This window comes from Idiotropiscis lumnitzeri, chromosome 6 (assembly GCF_059441095.1).
Source record: "Idiotropiscis lumnitzeri isolate Australia: NSW breed Sydney's pygmy pipehorse chromosome 6, RoL_Ilum_1.0, whole genome shotgun sequence".
NCBI classification, from domain to species: Eukaryota; Metazoa; Chordata; class Actinopteri; order Syngnathiformes; family Syngnathidae; genus Idiotropiscis; species Idiotropiscis lumnitzeri.
The window spans coordinates 2540935-2557010 of NC_142396.1; the positions used below are offsets into that span (position 1 = coordinate 2540935).

General features: G+C 44.8%; 1 protein-coding gene across 1 annotated transcript; it reads right to left on the bottom strand.

Annotated features, from left to right (window-relative positions):
- Window positions 1–411: 411 nt before the first annotated feature.
- Window positions 412–15138, bottom strand: ticrr (TopBP1-interacting, checkpoint, and replication regulator). The gene is made up of 21 exons (XM_088297579.1): window positions 14070–15138; window positions 13667–13886; window positions 13030–13262; window positions 12080–12317; window positions 11782–11926; window positions 11546–11661; window positions 10471–10674; window positions 9600–9745; window positions 9396–9496; window positions 9212–9305; window positions 8943–9025; window positions 6665–6895; window positions 6469–6556; window positions 5876–5948; window positions 5676–5807; window positions 5509–5599; window positions 5322–5380; window positions 4981–5258; window positions 2342–4313; window positions 1227–1355; window positions 412–836 (listed from the first exon to the last, which is right to left on the bottom strand). Exons 1-21 carry the CDS (start codon window positions 14727–14729, stop codon window positions 739–741), a joined length of 5391 nt encoding a protein of 1796 aa, XP_088153705.1. The 5' UTR covers window positions 14730–15138; the 3' UTR covers window positions 412–738.
- Between the last annotated feature and the right edge of the window lie 938 nt (window positions 15139–16076).

Consider the following 16076-nt stretch of genomic DNA (forward strand, 5'->3'; position numbering starts at 1 on the left):
AGCTCCTTATCAAGCCATCAGGACTCGGGATCAAGGTTCAACTTTTGTATTTCGGCAGGGAAGTGAACATAATTACGTGGACGTGATTAGTTGCAAGCACTAAGTACGACTAAAGCATTGGTGAGAGCTGGTTACATAGAGGAAGAATTGAAGGGGGAAAAAAAAAGTCATTTGAACATGACTATGTTACATAGGCGCTGTGAATCTGCACCCAGACCAAAGTCCATTATTAGGGGACGGATTTTAAAATGCACTGTTGCGCAACTTCACTGAAACGGTTCTGCATTTCATGGTCGTGAGGGGAAAAACCCGTGGTATGTTTTGTTTCACCGGCCATTATATGTTGCACTGAATCATCCTTGGGACACCTGAGAATGTCTGGTGAACGACATATATAAAAAATAGACAAACTTTCTCAGGAAATGGTTTGTGAAAACCAGCATTTATTTACAAGACTGTAGAATATGTACATGACAAATAAAAGCTTCAATCATTCCCTTTGAATTAAAATCACTGAACAGCAACAAATAAATAAACATTTATAGGACGCACGTGACAAAATGAGGCCGAGATTGATGAAAGTACTTCCAGATTTTCAACTTGCTGCAGGAACGACACGTTTGGAAAATGAACTCAATTCCTCCATGAGTACATTGAAATGTATAAAACAGAATGATGGAGAAAAGGGACCGTCCGCGTGTGGCACGTTTCAAGTGTTGTGGAGAAGTGTTCCGAGTTTCAGTGAAGCAGCCTCTTCCTTCTGCACGAGCGTCGGGTGGGCTGGCCGAATGCTGAGACGTTCGCCTGTGCTTCCAAACTCGTCTCGACTGCAACGTCTGACACAGATGAGATTCAAGTCCAGTCGTCCAGTTGGTTAGAAAAGCAACAAGCGCGTTATTCGTGTTTGGCACTTTTTAAATAAAACGTTGAGTTTTGACATTTTCTGGGTGGAGTATGCAACAAGGCAGCTTTGTGGTTTGATGGAAAATGTATACAACGTTATGGTTGAGTATTTTTTGGGCAAAAAAAAAAAAAAAATCAAATAAAATGCTGCCGATTGTTGTGCCATGCAGTTCCAATGTGAACGATGTTCCGAGACGCTGAATAAAATTTTTTTTTTTTTTTTGGGCTGCAATTTAGGTCGACGACGTGCGTTCACTGCAAAACGCAAGACTGCGTTACAAAACTGCTGCTTGGCACTTTGTGGACAAGAAAGCGGGTCTTACCTTTAAAGCAAGGCGTTCTCCTGCTCGTGGAACCTGGCTTTCCTTTGAAGAGTAATGGCGACTGAGTGAGGGCCAGGATCCCACTGGTCGTGATCGGCGTCCTCAACACTGAGCCGGGAGGTGTGGTTACTGATGAAAAATAAATAACGGCATCTTAACCTTTGTCTGGATTATTTCAAATGATCGTTACGAGCTAATGGAGATAATCTGTGCGATACAGCGAACGCCGGTTATTGGCAACAGACAGGGTCCAAGTTATGGCACCAACAGGGATAAATCTGCCCAAAATGGTTGTGATTGCCTGTGGCGGCCACAAGATGGCGGCATAGAACTTGTCCAAATCAGGTGTGCGCACAGTTTCTTCAAAGGTGCGATTACAGAAAAAAAGACAAGGATGCAAGAGCCACTTTTCACAGAGTCACATTTAACAAGTTGCAGATAATCTCTTTGAAAATCTAGGAAATGCCAATGTCAAACCTATGAACCAACTATTTGGCTTCTCCTGCCTCGCCAGGTTCTGGTATTTGGCAGATTATCCAGTCAACAGCAAATTCCAATGACAGATGACTTTATGTATGTATTTTTGACGCAGCTTCGAAAAATGTCTTTACATTTTTTTTTAGCACATCAAGTTTTTTTGCTAAATTATTTTTTTTTTAAGTTTGACCATTTTTTAAATCATTTTTTACCAGCTAGGTTTCAGAAAAAATTCCACCAGTTGTTGAACCTAACACTTAATTCATAAATACAAAGTATATTGCCATATTAAATATTATAATTACTATTATTATGAACCCCTTGTGTGCTAGAGAGAAAAAAGAGGGCAGAAACAAGACAAAAAATAAATTAAACGTTTTCTTGCATCTTTGATTCAATAAAAATGTGCAAAACAAAAAACAGTGCTATCAGCGAAAAAATATATTTATGCCTAATTTGACTCAATGTTTATGTGAGGTGCAGGTATTTATTTATTATTTTTTTCATCATTTGTGCTATCTGTGTCTGTCTTTAAAAGGCGGAGCTTAAGTGAAATGTTTAGCCAATGAGAGTGTAGAGTTGTTTAGCTGTTAATTAAAGTGCGAATATGCAAGGTTTCTTCCTCATCATCATCTTACCGGCCGAGACGTCTCCACCGGCGGCTGTCCACATTAGGTCTCCTTCATCTCGGTGAGGATCAGGTGCCATCCAGTTGTCGTCGGAACATCGTGGAGATGCATCTTCTGCAGGATTACCCGCTAGCTTCCACGTCGAAACGTCGTCCGTGGTTTTACTGCCGAGCTCATCGGGGTCCTCTGCGTCCGACAACCGGCTCACTCCAAGTTCCGCCTCCTCGATCAGATCGCCCTTCCGCCAGCGGTCTTTGCCTCCAATATGGGCTCTTTTCCTCCGGGGCCAGCTGTTCAGGTTGTCTGGGGTCACCTTCCCGACACTCTGAGGGGAAGGAGACAGGGGGAATACGTCCGCAATGGCCACGGGCGACGTGGTTCCGGCGGGATAGCGTGTCGGGGTGTAGGACTGGCAGATGTGTGTCTGAATCACTCGTCCTTTTGCGGGCGTGGCGTGGCTGCAGATGGAGGGCGGGACACAACCGGGATCTCTGTGCTTCGGTAATAACGCCAATGGGATGTCCAGCTGAGACGCTTTCCCAGCAACTAAGGGGCTCTGGGCTCCCAGGCGAGGAGCGTCCTCATTGACAGCGTCGCTTACGTTCATGGAGTCCGTACGTTTGAATTTAAGTCTGGGAAGCCCGGATGTTTGCATTTCCATTTCGACTTGATAGGAAGTGGATATGGGCGAAGCCGTGTCTTTTTGCTGCCGATGCCGAGGCGGGCCTCTGGGGGTTGAGAACCTCGGAAATTCATTTGAGTAGCCCAAACGTGCAGCCGCCTCCCGCTGTTGGCGGTCGGGCGTCTGTCGGAAGCCGTAGCTGCGACTGGGAGTATCTTGGGCCTGAACTGTGGCCGCCGTCAAAACGTCTTTGCTGGATTTTGAAGGCTTGCGAGAAAAGCTAATATTCATCTTGAGGCCTCCGCTAAACTGCGTCTTCACGACCGCCGCGTCCACAATGTCGTTACTGTCGTCTGTGGTGGAATTGAGTTGTGAAGAGTCCAAGAGCTGCGAATCTGAGTGGGAACTCGCCTCAATTTGAGATGACGGAACACTTTCAGCCATTGTCTCTTCTGTTAATTCTCTGTTGCTTTCCAGAATTTGAGCAGATTCTTTATTTGATGCGTCATCCATCTGGAATCTTGAGTTCTGACAGGAGGTTCGAGCAACCCGACCAGGCCTTATGTTTGTCCGTGACGGTTCTGGAAATGTAACGGCAAGGTTCATCGAAGCAGCCAAAGCTTGCTTACAGGGGGAGGCAGTCTTGGGACTTGTGCCAGATGTTGGTCTGGACCGAGTGGCCATCTGGTGAACCGGGCTGGACATACGGGTGCGAGGTCTTGAGGTGTGGTGTTCTTGAGGTGGTGAAAACTGGAAAGGCATTATCTGCGGTCTCCTGTCACTTGTTGCATCTGGCGAAATCCTGAGCAGGCTCACGTGACAAGAAAAGGCACGTGGTGATGGAAACGACTTGTCAGGGGTGTTGAAAGTCTCCGTTTTGTTGCTGGGGCTTTTTGGCGGGCTGTTGAACTTGTTGGGCGTCTTCAACAATCCAGATGCAAGGCGAGGTGATTCGGGCATCTTGAAAGTGACGGCATTGTCTGGCGTGGTACATTTTTTTCGTGGTGACGGAGACCAAGAGACGATCTTTTTGGGAGTCCTGGATGTCGAATGTAACCCAAAAGAAGATCCAGCAGCTTCCAAAGTCTTGACAGGAGTCTTGAGAATTCCCTTGGGTAGGTTGGTCAGAGGACTTTGCTTCGTGGGCGTCTCCACCACAAACGATTTTCTGGCCGGAGATCTGAAAGGACCGCCCCTCAAGGCCATAGCAAGTTGTCCATGGGGGGTCTCTGGGGCAGGGAGACCACGCAGCCTGGAAGAAGACGGAGTTTTGGGGGTTGCCGGTGTCCTCTGAGTTGCGCTCCCAAAATCGGTTCCTCCCCATGTTCCACGTGTCTTTTCTGGTGTCTTGTTGGGACTCTACACAGGATTAGACATTGATGTACGACATTAGAATTCAGAGCCTTCATAAAGCATTTTTCCTATGAAGTGGTACCTCGACTTTTGAGTGACATGACGAGCATTTTTTCCGGACGATAAGCTGCTAATTTTTTCTTCGATTTTGAACCATGCGGCTAATACAACGGTGCGGCTTTTCTGCTGATTTTTCTTTGACCAGTAGGGGCGCTCGAGAGTTCAGAAAATACACTAAATAAATCTGGATTTTTTTTCTCTCTCGGGTTTGTTCTGTTTTAATTCGCAAAGTTGTTGCCGTATTGAAAGGCACGGTTTTAACAATCTGTTGATGTACCTTTATGCGCATTCACAGTACACAATCGTTCATGCAGTAAACAACTCATTTTTTTCAACATAGAAAACTGCGGCTTATAGTCTGGTCCAACGTGTATATCATTTTTTTGGTTTCTTTTCCCCACAAAAAAATAGTGCGGTTTAGAGGCCGGAAAAAACTGCAAATTGTTTTTGTAGAAATGCGCTGAGATTTAAGGTGGCCGAGTAAGCTCACAACAATTGCAAAAGCCACAACACAACGAAAGTCCCGACCGAGGCAACAGAAGTGGGCGAAACTCCTGCAGGATGGGAAAAGACGCAAAGACGTTCATTTAGTTCTCAACTTTTTTTTATTTACCTCAAACACGCTGGAGTCTGTAGACAGCCGAGTCCTGCTGGTCCGTGTTGAGCTTGTAGAAGTGGAAAGATGAGCGGGAGACACGGCGGCCCCAAAAAGAAGCCTCATGGGTGAGCGAACCTTCTGGACGTTAACGTCAGTGAACCAGCCTTCGTTGGGTGGAAGGTGGGAGGCAGACAGCGCCCTCTCAAGGTTGCGGGAATGCGGTTGGGAACTGGAATAAAAGGCGCTTGAGTGTCTCCTGGCAAACTCCTTGATCCTCGGGCTCCTTCTGACTTCTGCCAAAACAAATTGTTTATTTCAATGCAATGTCAGCTGAGCACAAAATCTTGACTTCATACCTTGCGCTGGTTTGACTGGCGACTCTTCCACAATGCAATCCTCATTTTGGATGGCGCTTCTATGGACACGACACAAAATGACATTGAATGTAGCAGACTAACTGTGCAGCCGCTTTCATGCAAGAAAATAAAAATAAAAAAAAACCTTTGAATCAAGTAAGATCAAAATTTTTTTAATGACACGTACCGCCCCATTTTTTGTCGATAAAGGAGACGATTGGACACCTGCTTGTGGCGGGGTGTCTCACACACTTTGTTTGTTATGAGTCGGTGCCTCTCTGAAGAAGGAGCAAACACACAATATTCATTTGGTCATTGCAGAGGAGTGCAGTGCATTTGGATGACGGTTTTTACCATCAGACTTGTGTGACTGCTTGCGTTTCAGCCCCTCCACTGCAGACACAGACTGGCTGCGCGGGAGTTTGCTCTTCTTGGATGGAGACACAACCTCTTGATTGAACAGGTTTCTTCTCACCTTGGTCACTTCTGAGACAAAGCCAAGTATTATAAGACAGCAAGACACTTGTCTCTGCAAATTCTAAAGCAACTCATACCATGCGTTTGTTGCTTGTGAGGTTGTGGAAGTGCGACCGGTTTCTCCATAGCTGTACTGACTTTTGATTTTGACTAATGGAAACAGAATAAAATGGAGGCGAGTTAAATAGCATAGAAATAAATGCCTCAAAGCAGATTCAAATGAAATTTGATCACAACACAAATGAGATAGCAGTCATTGATGACTAGCGTATTTTCTGGGCCATAAGACGCACCTGAATATAAGCCACAAGCAACCCCTTTTTTGGAAAAAAAAAAATTAAACAAAAAATATACAATCCGCACAAGACAATAAACCGCAATTTTCTATGTTGACAAAAAATTGTTGTTTACTGCATGTACAGAACAATTTTGTACTGCGAAATTAGTGTCTTTTAACACGGCAACAACTTTGCTAATTAAAACAGAACAGACCCGAGGGAAAAAAAAGGTTTATTTAGCGTATTTTCTGAATTATAGAGCGCCCCTAGTGGTGAAAGAAAAATCCACAGAAAAGCCGCACTGTTGTATTAGCCACCATGATTCAAAATCGAGGAAAAAAGGAGCGGCTTATCGTCCTGAAAATACGGTAAATTGTCTTTGTTGGTCTTACAGCCCGCGTTGTCTTTTTAGGCATCTCTATCTGGCGTAGACTTTGCGAGGATTCAGTCATACTGCGATGACGAGTCAGCATCCCGCTCCTTTAAAAAATAAAAATAAAAACATTTTTAAAAAAAACACCACAGTGCTTCCAAACTTAGGGAACACGGAACATGTGATCAGTTTGATGTCGGTAACCCTCCTCCTACCTTCTCTTGTTAGCAGAGCGATTACGCAGGTCCTGCAGGCGCTCGCTACAGTTGGAAAGCGAGCCGTGCGCAGATAGGCGGGGCGAGGAGGCTGACGGAGAAACACTGTCCATGGCGACCGACTCGTCGCTGAAGAAGTCCGACGGAAGGACGGCCAGCAAGGCCTCGGGGAGCTGCGTGCCCAGACCGTTGTAAATGTCGGCAAGGACCTTCGGGATGGCTGTCAAGAAGCTGCAATAACAGACGTCTGTTCAAATTCAGTTCATAAAAACCAAATACCTCATCAAAGCACATAACTGCCAAAAGCCTGCTAGCTTAATGCTAGCGCACAACGCAGCTGTTACAACTATTTCAGCAACGGCAACGATGTAGCAACACATTTTAATCATATTCACAGGCATATACTTTTTATCCTCTATGATCTTCATGTAAAATCGGTATTACAGAGCCCTCTGGTGGCCAAGGTGCACACACCAGAATGAGTACGTCAATGGGCACTGAAGCGCGAAACCATGATGCACAAACGCTTAGATTCAATTAAATTGTTATTCCTGTTTGTTTTTATAAGGCAAAAAAATACAGAGCGTAACTTCTCAGATAAATTCCATTTTTAGTCATTTCCGCGGGAAAGTTGATCTAGGACAGATCTGGGCATTGCACGGCCCGCGGGCCACATCCGGCCCTCCGGGTGGCACTGACTGGCCCGTATGACAGACCTGGGCATTGTATGGCCCGGGCCACATACCTTTGGTTGACTCTGACCGCGAGTGTAAGGTTAATTGGAAATTTCAAAATAAACATACTTTTGAATTTCACCTCATTCATGGGCTATAGCTGCACTGCTTTTATTCTGAAATTGTTTTTTTTAATTCCCGCACAATGTGCGTCGCACATGATGACGTAATGCGTATATCAAGACATGCGCGCGATTGAATCACAAGAAGACGACTTTCGCCCTCAAAAATGTCCGCTCAGGCTAAAAAAAGAAAGGTAGATGCCGAATGTAGAATTTTCAACAAAAATTGGACAGCGAAGTATTTATTTACTGAAGTTAGAGGTAAAGCTGTGTGTTTAGTTTGCGGGGAGCAGATCGCCGTGTTGAAGGACTACAATTTGAGTCGGCATTACCAGACGAAACATGCAGAGAAATATAAAAACCTAACTGATGCTGAAAGAGCGCAGACATCGGAAACTTTGCTAGCTAAGCTGCAAACGCAGCAAGGCTTTTTTACCGGGCTTCATGCATCCAGGGATGCAGCAACCAAGACCAGCTTTGTGATATCCCACAAAATAGCCAAAAACAGCAAGCCATTCTCAGAGGGGGAGTTCGTGAAAGAGTGCTTGGTAGACTCGGCAGCACTAATATGCCCTGAAAAAAAAGCGGCATTTGAGCAAGTCCCGCTGTCCAGGCGAACCGTGACGAGAAGGGTCGAGGACATTGCGGGGAATCTGGAGCTACAGCTGCAATGTGAAGTGCCAAGTTTTGATTTTTTCTCCTTGGCTCTGGACGAGAGTTGTGATGTCCGCGACACAGCCCAGCTACTCGTATTTGTCCGCGGGATAACGGCGGACTTCAGGATTACGGAAATGTAGGCATGTTACTGTAAGGCACCAGATAACAATGAACTGGGACACTTTTTCTCAAAATCACAGTTCAGTGACAGTCAATATGTTGTATCTTGCTTAATGTTTGGTGCAAAAAGACAATATTGTGATGTCTTTAAAATGCTCAGAACCTTTACACAACTATCCAACAGTATATGGAACTCAAAATGTGTTTTGAAGTGAATGTGACAGAATATGTTTGCTAATATGAGTCACAAATAGTAAAAAATGTTAATATTTTGTCTACCATTGTGTTGAGAAATTTGAATGAATACAATTTTGTAAGGCAACCTCATTTTTTCAGTTTATTTGGTATTTAGTTTCATTGCTTAACTTTAATATATACTCTTGCCAGCTTGTCAAAACAGTGCTATTTACTGCTTTTTAAAAAAGAAATACAATTAATATTATGCAGAATTGAGTTCAGCCTTTTGGCCTGGCCCTCCACAATATTTTATGTTTCTTATGTGGCCCCATGGAAAAAATAATTGCCCACCCCTGATCTAGGATGTTTTGAGTTACAGAACAAATCAAACATGTTAGACAAGGTGCCACAGTTTATCAATTACTCACCTTATTTTAGATACAGTCCAAATATATTTAGGATTTCTTGAAGCCCAAATTCTGACAAATGGAAAGGCAAAGACAATGACAAGATTGCTGAAAGACTTACGCGGGGAGGACTTCATCCTGAAGGAACCTCACAAGACATGCTGGGTCTTTTGTTAGGGATATAATTCGGAGCATTTCAGCCACCTTAAGAACAAAAAGGTTTGCAATATGTCAATACAATCAATGCATTGACTGACATCGACATGAGAAGTCTGCAAAAATATTTGATTATTTCAGTATGGTCGCCAAGAGTTTATTTTCGGAAAAAAGGGGCCCGGTTGTGAAGCTTTGAAGTCATAGCTGCATGTTTATGTCATCGATTCTCTCTACCTCCTCTGCCATTTGTTCAGCATCCAGAGCATCAGCCTCCTCCTGGGAGAAAAGTCTGCATAACTCCAACCTGAGCAGCGCCTGAAGCTGACATCTAGTGGAGACAAAAATGCATTACAAGCATTTTAGGGATTTTTATTTCACGTTCAACGTCAGGATTGTCATACATGGCAATGCTACTCACTCTCGCACTTTCTTCTCCACGTCAGCAGTGGAGCTGTAGGCCTGCCTGATGGATCTGCTGCCCTTGAGAAGGTGCTGCTGGCAAAACGGAATTAGCTTGACCTGCAAGCGAGACAGGAGGCAATTCTTTATGCAAGAGCAGCCAAAGAGACGTTGCTCATATCCATCGTCCAAAGGCTGCAAAACAATTGAAAATACATCTCACCTGCCGCTCGGATTTTGCCACAAAGAAAGTTTTGACAGTACACAAAATCTGTTGACCACCAGTCAGGAGAGATGCGTCGTTCTCTGTTATGCTCTTCTCATAGACGGACTGCACGAGGGACAGCAGCTCGTCTTTACTGGTAAAGGCTGGCAAGGGAATGAAACATGAAGCATGAGCTCGAATTGCATGGCACATATTTGCTGCCTGTCCCTCGCATTACCATAAATACGACCTTAACTGGGCCTCATAATTAAATCCCGCATTTGAAAAGTCTTCACTTCTTTTTGTGTTCCGTCCAAGGCCCAGTTTAATATAAAGTGATTGCTCTGGTGCCACACTGCGGCACCTTGGGGCCAAACAACTAAGTTAAAGTGAGTTGAGGAGCTTTATGTGGCGCTTTGCTGCCATCTTGTGGCATCGACAATAAAAAACGAAGAATTATTTTCAGGGGTTGTGAGTTACTCGTGGATTTTCACAGTTTGTGGCAGCGCTTGGCCTATATCCACGTCCACAATAATTAAAAATCACGGGAATCATTTTTTTCTTTACAGACAGTAAAGAATTGTAGAGAATTGTTTCCTCTTGGAGAGGAAAACAATGGCTATGGAAGCACAATCTTTGATGAATGAACATTTTAAATGTTGCCATCTGTTGTGGAAGACTTAACCGCAAGCCCCCTTCAGCATTCTCACACTCTTTTCTTCTAGAGTAGTTAGTACATTTGAGGCAAGGCAACCATGGCAAAATATTTGAGTCGTGGTGGCGCGGTCAAAAGTTTCCAACATGTCGACCAACAAGTGCTCTTGCAACGGCAATATGAGCAAGTGCTCAGCGTGATTGCCTTAGATTTTGCATTGACATGGATACTGACTGATGACGTCGACTCCTTCGACTTTGTTTTTGTCGCTTGGGCGTCTCTTGGCCGGTCTCTCCGTCGTTTTTCCCTCCGACGTGGCCGGCTCTGCGTCAGCCTGGCTCTTCTGGGCCTTCACGTTGAGCCGCGCCACGTTGAGCATCTGCAACGAGCGGCTCATGCTCTTCATCTTCTGCTTCACCGGAGTGCCCTGCGTACCTCCTGCGGAGAAAAGAAAAATGAGAAAGTCGCACTTTGTTGAGATAACGTGAGCTAAATCAATTAGTGATAGTCTGATTATCAGCCGGGCCAATTATCGGGGCTGATATTTGGCATTTTGCCGATTATCGCCATTGGGCTTTTAAAAATTTTTTTTTTTTTTTTACTTTTAATACTGATAAATTAAATGTTGATTTATTTTGGCTTGCTGCTGTGCTCGTGGCCCTGCCTGCAGAAGACGATTGCCCCTCCCACAGCACTAGCACTATCGGATTGGTTCCTTGTAGCAGCCAATCATCAGTAAGCGTCCTTGTTTGCTTTTTTCACGTCCAGTCACACGCACTACTAGAGGTCCCGCGAGCATAGGAAAGAAAGGAAAGAGACTGCCGAAATTTGAATAAATGTCAGTCTACTACTACTCACAACTAATAAACAACTATTTGCCGTAGTAAACTTTAAAGAGACGTTTGTTTTCATTGCACTATAAGACATGCAGCGGATCTTGGGAGCTCCGTGGACTTTTTGTTAGACTTTTAAAGAATAGAATAGAAATCCCTTTATTGTCATTGTACTCAAGTGTGCAACGAGATTCGAGAACTCAGTTGTCTGTTTTCTAACATATAAAAAAAAATCTTGAACCTGTTGTGAATCACTCCAGTTGTTTAATAAACATGTGCTTCAAGGCATTTAAAATAAGTTGGGTTTTGGAGTTTTTAGTTTTCAAAATTTTAACCCTTTTTTCAAGAAATTAAAATCCGCTTCAAATATCGGTTATCGGCCCCCATGACTACTAATACTCTGCATCGGCGTTGAAAAAAGCATATCGGTCTATCACTAGAATCAATCAATCGACTGAATTGATTAGGTTTCTTGCCTCTCTTGCTATCGGCAGCCTTTGATGACTGATACAAATCCGACAGACGGTTCATCAGCTCTGTCTGGAAGAGAAGCTCCTCTTCCTCTCTTTGGTCAGGCGCCGCATGAAGCAATCTGACAAGGGATGGAAGCAAAACGTTCAAGCCACTTTGTCACTTTGTTCACATTGAACGCAATGATTCTTGGCGCACCACACGATGAGAAGCTTTGAACTCGTGCTTTTGTTGTCCTGACCTGAATGACTCCATTAAATGGGAAGTGACTCCTGAGTGATCCGAATGAGGAAACCAAGTCTCACACAATCCGACACTCTGTGCGGTGCAATGGGCAAGTTCCTGCTGGGCCCACTCGGGAACCAAGTACGGAACATTTGGCTGCTCTGAGGTAGAACACAAAAAGGAAAGACAAAAACAGCAGCAAGTTTTGAATTGTTTTGAAAACATTGAATCTCTAGCAGCATACATTGCAATTTCGTCCGACAGGCTGCTCCAAAAAAAGATGTCAGCAATGGACTAAACGAACCAAATCTTACCATCAGCGCCGTCATTGTCTTGCTCCATCATTTCATAAACGACGCCCAGCACACTGCTGACCACTTCCGGAAGGTCTGCTGAGGTTTCGGCCGCGCTGGTGTCAGAAATGATGTCCAAGTTGCGAAGGAGATGGTGCTGAGTGACGTCGGGCTGGAGGACGGTGAGCACAGCAGAAAAGTTGGGCAAAGGGGAGAGGACGGCCGAGGATGACTGACCGCTGTGGCACACCTCAGAGAACTGGAAGGGGGAGAATTTTGTAATGATTAGACAGTAACATATGAACGAAATACGAGCTTATTTACTTCAGGTGTTCATTAAAACTCGGAACATATATTGAACATACTGTCTAATTAAAGGTAGCTCGAGCAAACGTGTTATTTCGGAAGTACTGGCGGCCCCTTGCATTAATGTGTTCCCAAGTAGCAGCTCTGGGTTTCAAAAAGGTTGGCCTCCCCTCATCTAAGGACTGACTTGGTGTCAGTCACAAGAAGGAGTCATGCCATAATGCCTGAGACAAAACTCTTTTCAACTCTGCATTTCTTTGTGTCGGGGTCATTTTAGTCGATTGAAACGGTGGCAACTGGTGCTACCGGAGCAGATTTTGGAAGTGGTGGAGCAACTGTCAAATAATAATAATAATATTCCCTTTATTAGTCCCACAATGGGGAAATTCGAGATTCGAACCCAGGCCTCCTGGGGAGACTGGGTCCTGAACGCGGCGCCTTAGACCACTCGGCCATCCTGGCAGCCAAACAGATCCATCAAACTCCCACATACTCTGGACGGGTTAAACCAAACAAAAAATAGTGATATAGTACAACTTGGATTGCCTCCTCCACCAACGCTACCAATCCCATCACTTCACCCTTCATTTTGCACAAGCAATTTGTGAGGGTGAACTGAAGGTGTTGCTTAGTGAATCATACCCGGCGTAAGTTCGACTACTCACCATATGCAACGAATGAGTCGACAACTCCATGAAAGTGCGCTGGAACAAAGCGACACCTTGCTCGCTGCCGTCGGAGCACCGAAGCAGCCATGACTCCGCTGAGGCGTGCGACAGCGACGAGGAATCCCAGCCCTGCAGCACACCCTTCAGACACACCTCCACGCCCGGGGCGAGAGGCGTCTGCTTGCGGGACACCGGCTCAAGAGTCACAGCACAGCTCTGGGCAACGTCACCTGAAAAAGGGGAGCAGAGAGAGAGATGCGTGTGGAAGCCCAATGAAATGCCAGTTTTGATTGATTTGGACTCTGTGCAGAAATCAGGTTTTGCATAAATCACATAGATCCGAGTGGGGTTGGGATGACCAAAACACTTTTGTCTTCATTCGTCTACGAGATGAATTCACCCATCTACAGCAAGTACAAAATCAAGTATATGAAGGGAGTGGCTTCATATGAAAGTGTACAATTTTGTCCTGTTCCTAATTTTGGGAATGTTGTTTAAGCTTCTTGTTGTCCAAGGCAGAAGTTTGCGTTCTACTGTGTGCCAAAATAGTTTGCGTATGTTGACATTTTATCCCTACCGCATTTAACAAACACAATATTCCTCAAATAGAGTCAGGGTCACAAAACACATTTACCTGTGTCCAGTTGCAGAGTGCCCTCCGTGACAGGAAAAGCAAGGCGGTACTGCTGTTCAGAAGACAGTAAATATCCAAGACTGGACCGGAATGGGAAACTCTGGTCCGTTTTCCCAGAGTGGCGATGGTTCAGCAGTGTGACTGCGGGGATCACTTTGCCACATGCTTGTGCCAAGACTTGGGCTAACTTGTCAAAGCCCAAGTGGTCACATTGCACGTCCTGTGAGGAAGACATGATGGCATGATCACTGATAAAAAGAAGCGGCTCAGGCTCAGATGCGAATTGTAACCAATCACAAACTAATGAGGATACATGAAATGGAAATCGATGTTTTTGTATATGACCCTTGGAAGAAAAAGTTTGAGCACCCCATTCTATATGCGCTGTTGGCCGGTTACTTACATTTCCATGTAACGTACTGTCCACCCAGTGCAGAGAAACCTGCCTCTGAACCAGCATGTCCTTGATACTGTTGGATAGGATGTGCTCCGACATATCCGCATGCATGTCCATGTTTTTCAAGCAGAGGTAGTCCACCAGTTGTGTCCAGCTTCGTGGACATTCACCAACAATAAACACCACATTTTTAGCTTGGTTTGTAAGGTGGTCCTCCTCTGGTAAATGTGCAAGTCGGCTCGTCTTCCTGGGCCTCAGGGAGAGTTTGGTGGGAGAGGTGATGTCTGGTCGGTCCCATTGGAAATCGAGTAGGATTGCTTTCAGGGCGTTTTGCACGGACTCCGATTGACTGCAATGCTGTGGCGCGAACAATTTCTCTCTCCCTTCATACTTGGCATCGAATTCCACATTGAAGTCTTCAAAAGTTTTGTGGCAAAGCTCCTTGAAGTCAGAGCCCCTCGTACCGAGGCTGGCACCCCGGCCGGTCTTGGATTGGAAGAATTTGTAACCCCAGCGCACTTTATCGAAGCCATACTTGTAGCCGAAATGCAGCAAGATGTGCAAAATGCCACGTTTCAAGAGGTGATTCTTGACTTGTAGCTGATCGCTTGATCGTTGATCTCCGTAATCCACGTCGACGACAAAAGCTAGGTTGTGTAGAGCCATTGCGTCAAACAGCGACTGGCTATTATATTCGACGACAAGCCATCAAATCAAGTCTATGAAAGTGCACCCAACGAGACGTCACTACTCAACTTGATCCATTCATTATCCGCCATTTCGTGTTCAAGACAATTTAGCTAAAGTAATGTTGACGCTTCATGCTAGCCAGCTAGCATCTTCGTGACCACGACTCAGTTTGACACGACGATACATGTTCTTCCGTTACAGAATCACATTTTTTCCACGTTTGTCGTCCTTCCAAACAACGTACTCCGTAGAAAGCAATCGCACTTTATTTACTACCACACAAAGAAAGTAAAATAAAACATTACAATCGATATTATTCAACGTTCGCCATCTTCTCGTCCTAGTAGGTTCTTAACTGTTCGCGCTCCTTGAACTAGAGCCCGCCCTATCTACGGTGATTGGGCAAATTTGTTAACAACAACAACAACCTTATTGGTCCGAAGTTGGGAGGTTACCTTGTCGTGATTCGCCAGATATCAGCTGCCATAGTCTAATTGGTTGCATCTACAATCTGTCACATTGGCATGACGCTGCGGGACAAATGAGGGAACACTGGCACCGCCCCGTCTTTAACTTTTAAATACGGAACACAGTGACGTCACATTACGGGCGATGCTCAAAGGACACTTTATTGGGTACTCTAGCGCCTACAACTTTGTATTTTTGTTATTAATTGCACTATTACTTAGCCCGATTTTAAATATGCTAGCAACTTTTTAATAATTGGGCACATTACAAGTACATAACAGCAGGCACATATGAACACATTTTTGGAGGCAGGTGCTCAAGTGAGCATTTTTCACAGTGGTGACTTTTTAATAATGGCCTGTGAACAGCTATCAAGTGTGCACTAAGTAAATCTTTGATCTGCTTATTTCTGAAACTGTCTATGTGTGAGAATCCCTACACTTAGCTAATTTACAGAATAACCACCCCCACATTACGTTTGCCCCCCCACGATGTGGCCAGCAAGGATGGGCAAAGATCCAGAGCCACTTTCAAGCAACGGCAGAGTCCAACAGACGAACAACACCGTCTGTAAGGTGAGACGCGTTATAGAAGTTGGATGGAAGTACTATGTCTGCATTTATATTAAAGGTGAAAGCGACGCAAGGAGAAGTTGGAGCAGGCCAAACACAAGTGGGCCATCCCCTGATTTACATCCCTGATCAATTTTGTCTTCAGCAGCAGGGGGGGATGACGAGCCAGCCTTAAGAAAAGGCTGGAAGGAGAAGCTGTTCAATGTTTTTCTCTGCTTGCTGCTTCTCACCAGGCCTTTCACTGAAAACATGGCAACAGGATGTAGGTCAGCGATGCTTTAGA

Excerpts from the sequence above, each read along its gene's own strand:
- ticrr (XM_088297579.1), bottom strand. The coding sequence starts at position 14,729 with ATGGCTCTACACAACCTAGCTTTTGTCGTCGACGTGGATTACGGAGAT. Across the intron at positions 6,896-8,942 it reads CAGGATGAAGTCCTCCCCGC|CTTCTTGACAGCCATCCCGA; the intron begins GTAAGTCTTTCA and ends CTGTTATTGCAG. Across the intron at positions 5,381-5,508 it reads TATCGACAAAAAATGGGGCG|AAGCGCCATCCAAAATGAGG; the intron begins GTACGTGTCATT and ends TCGTGTCCATAG.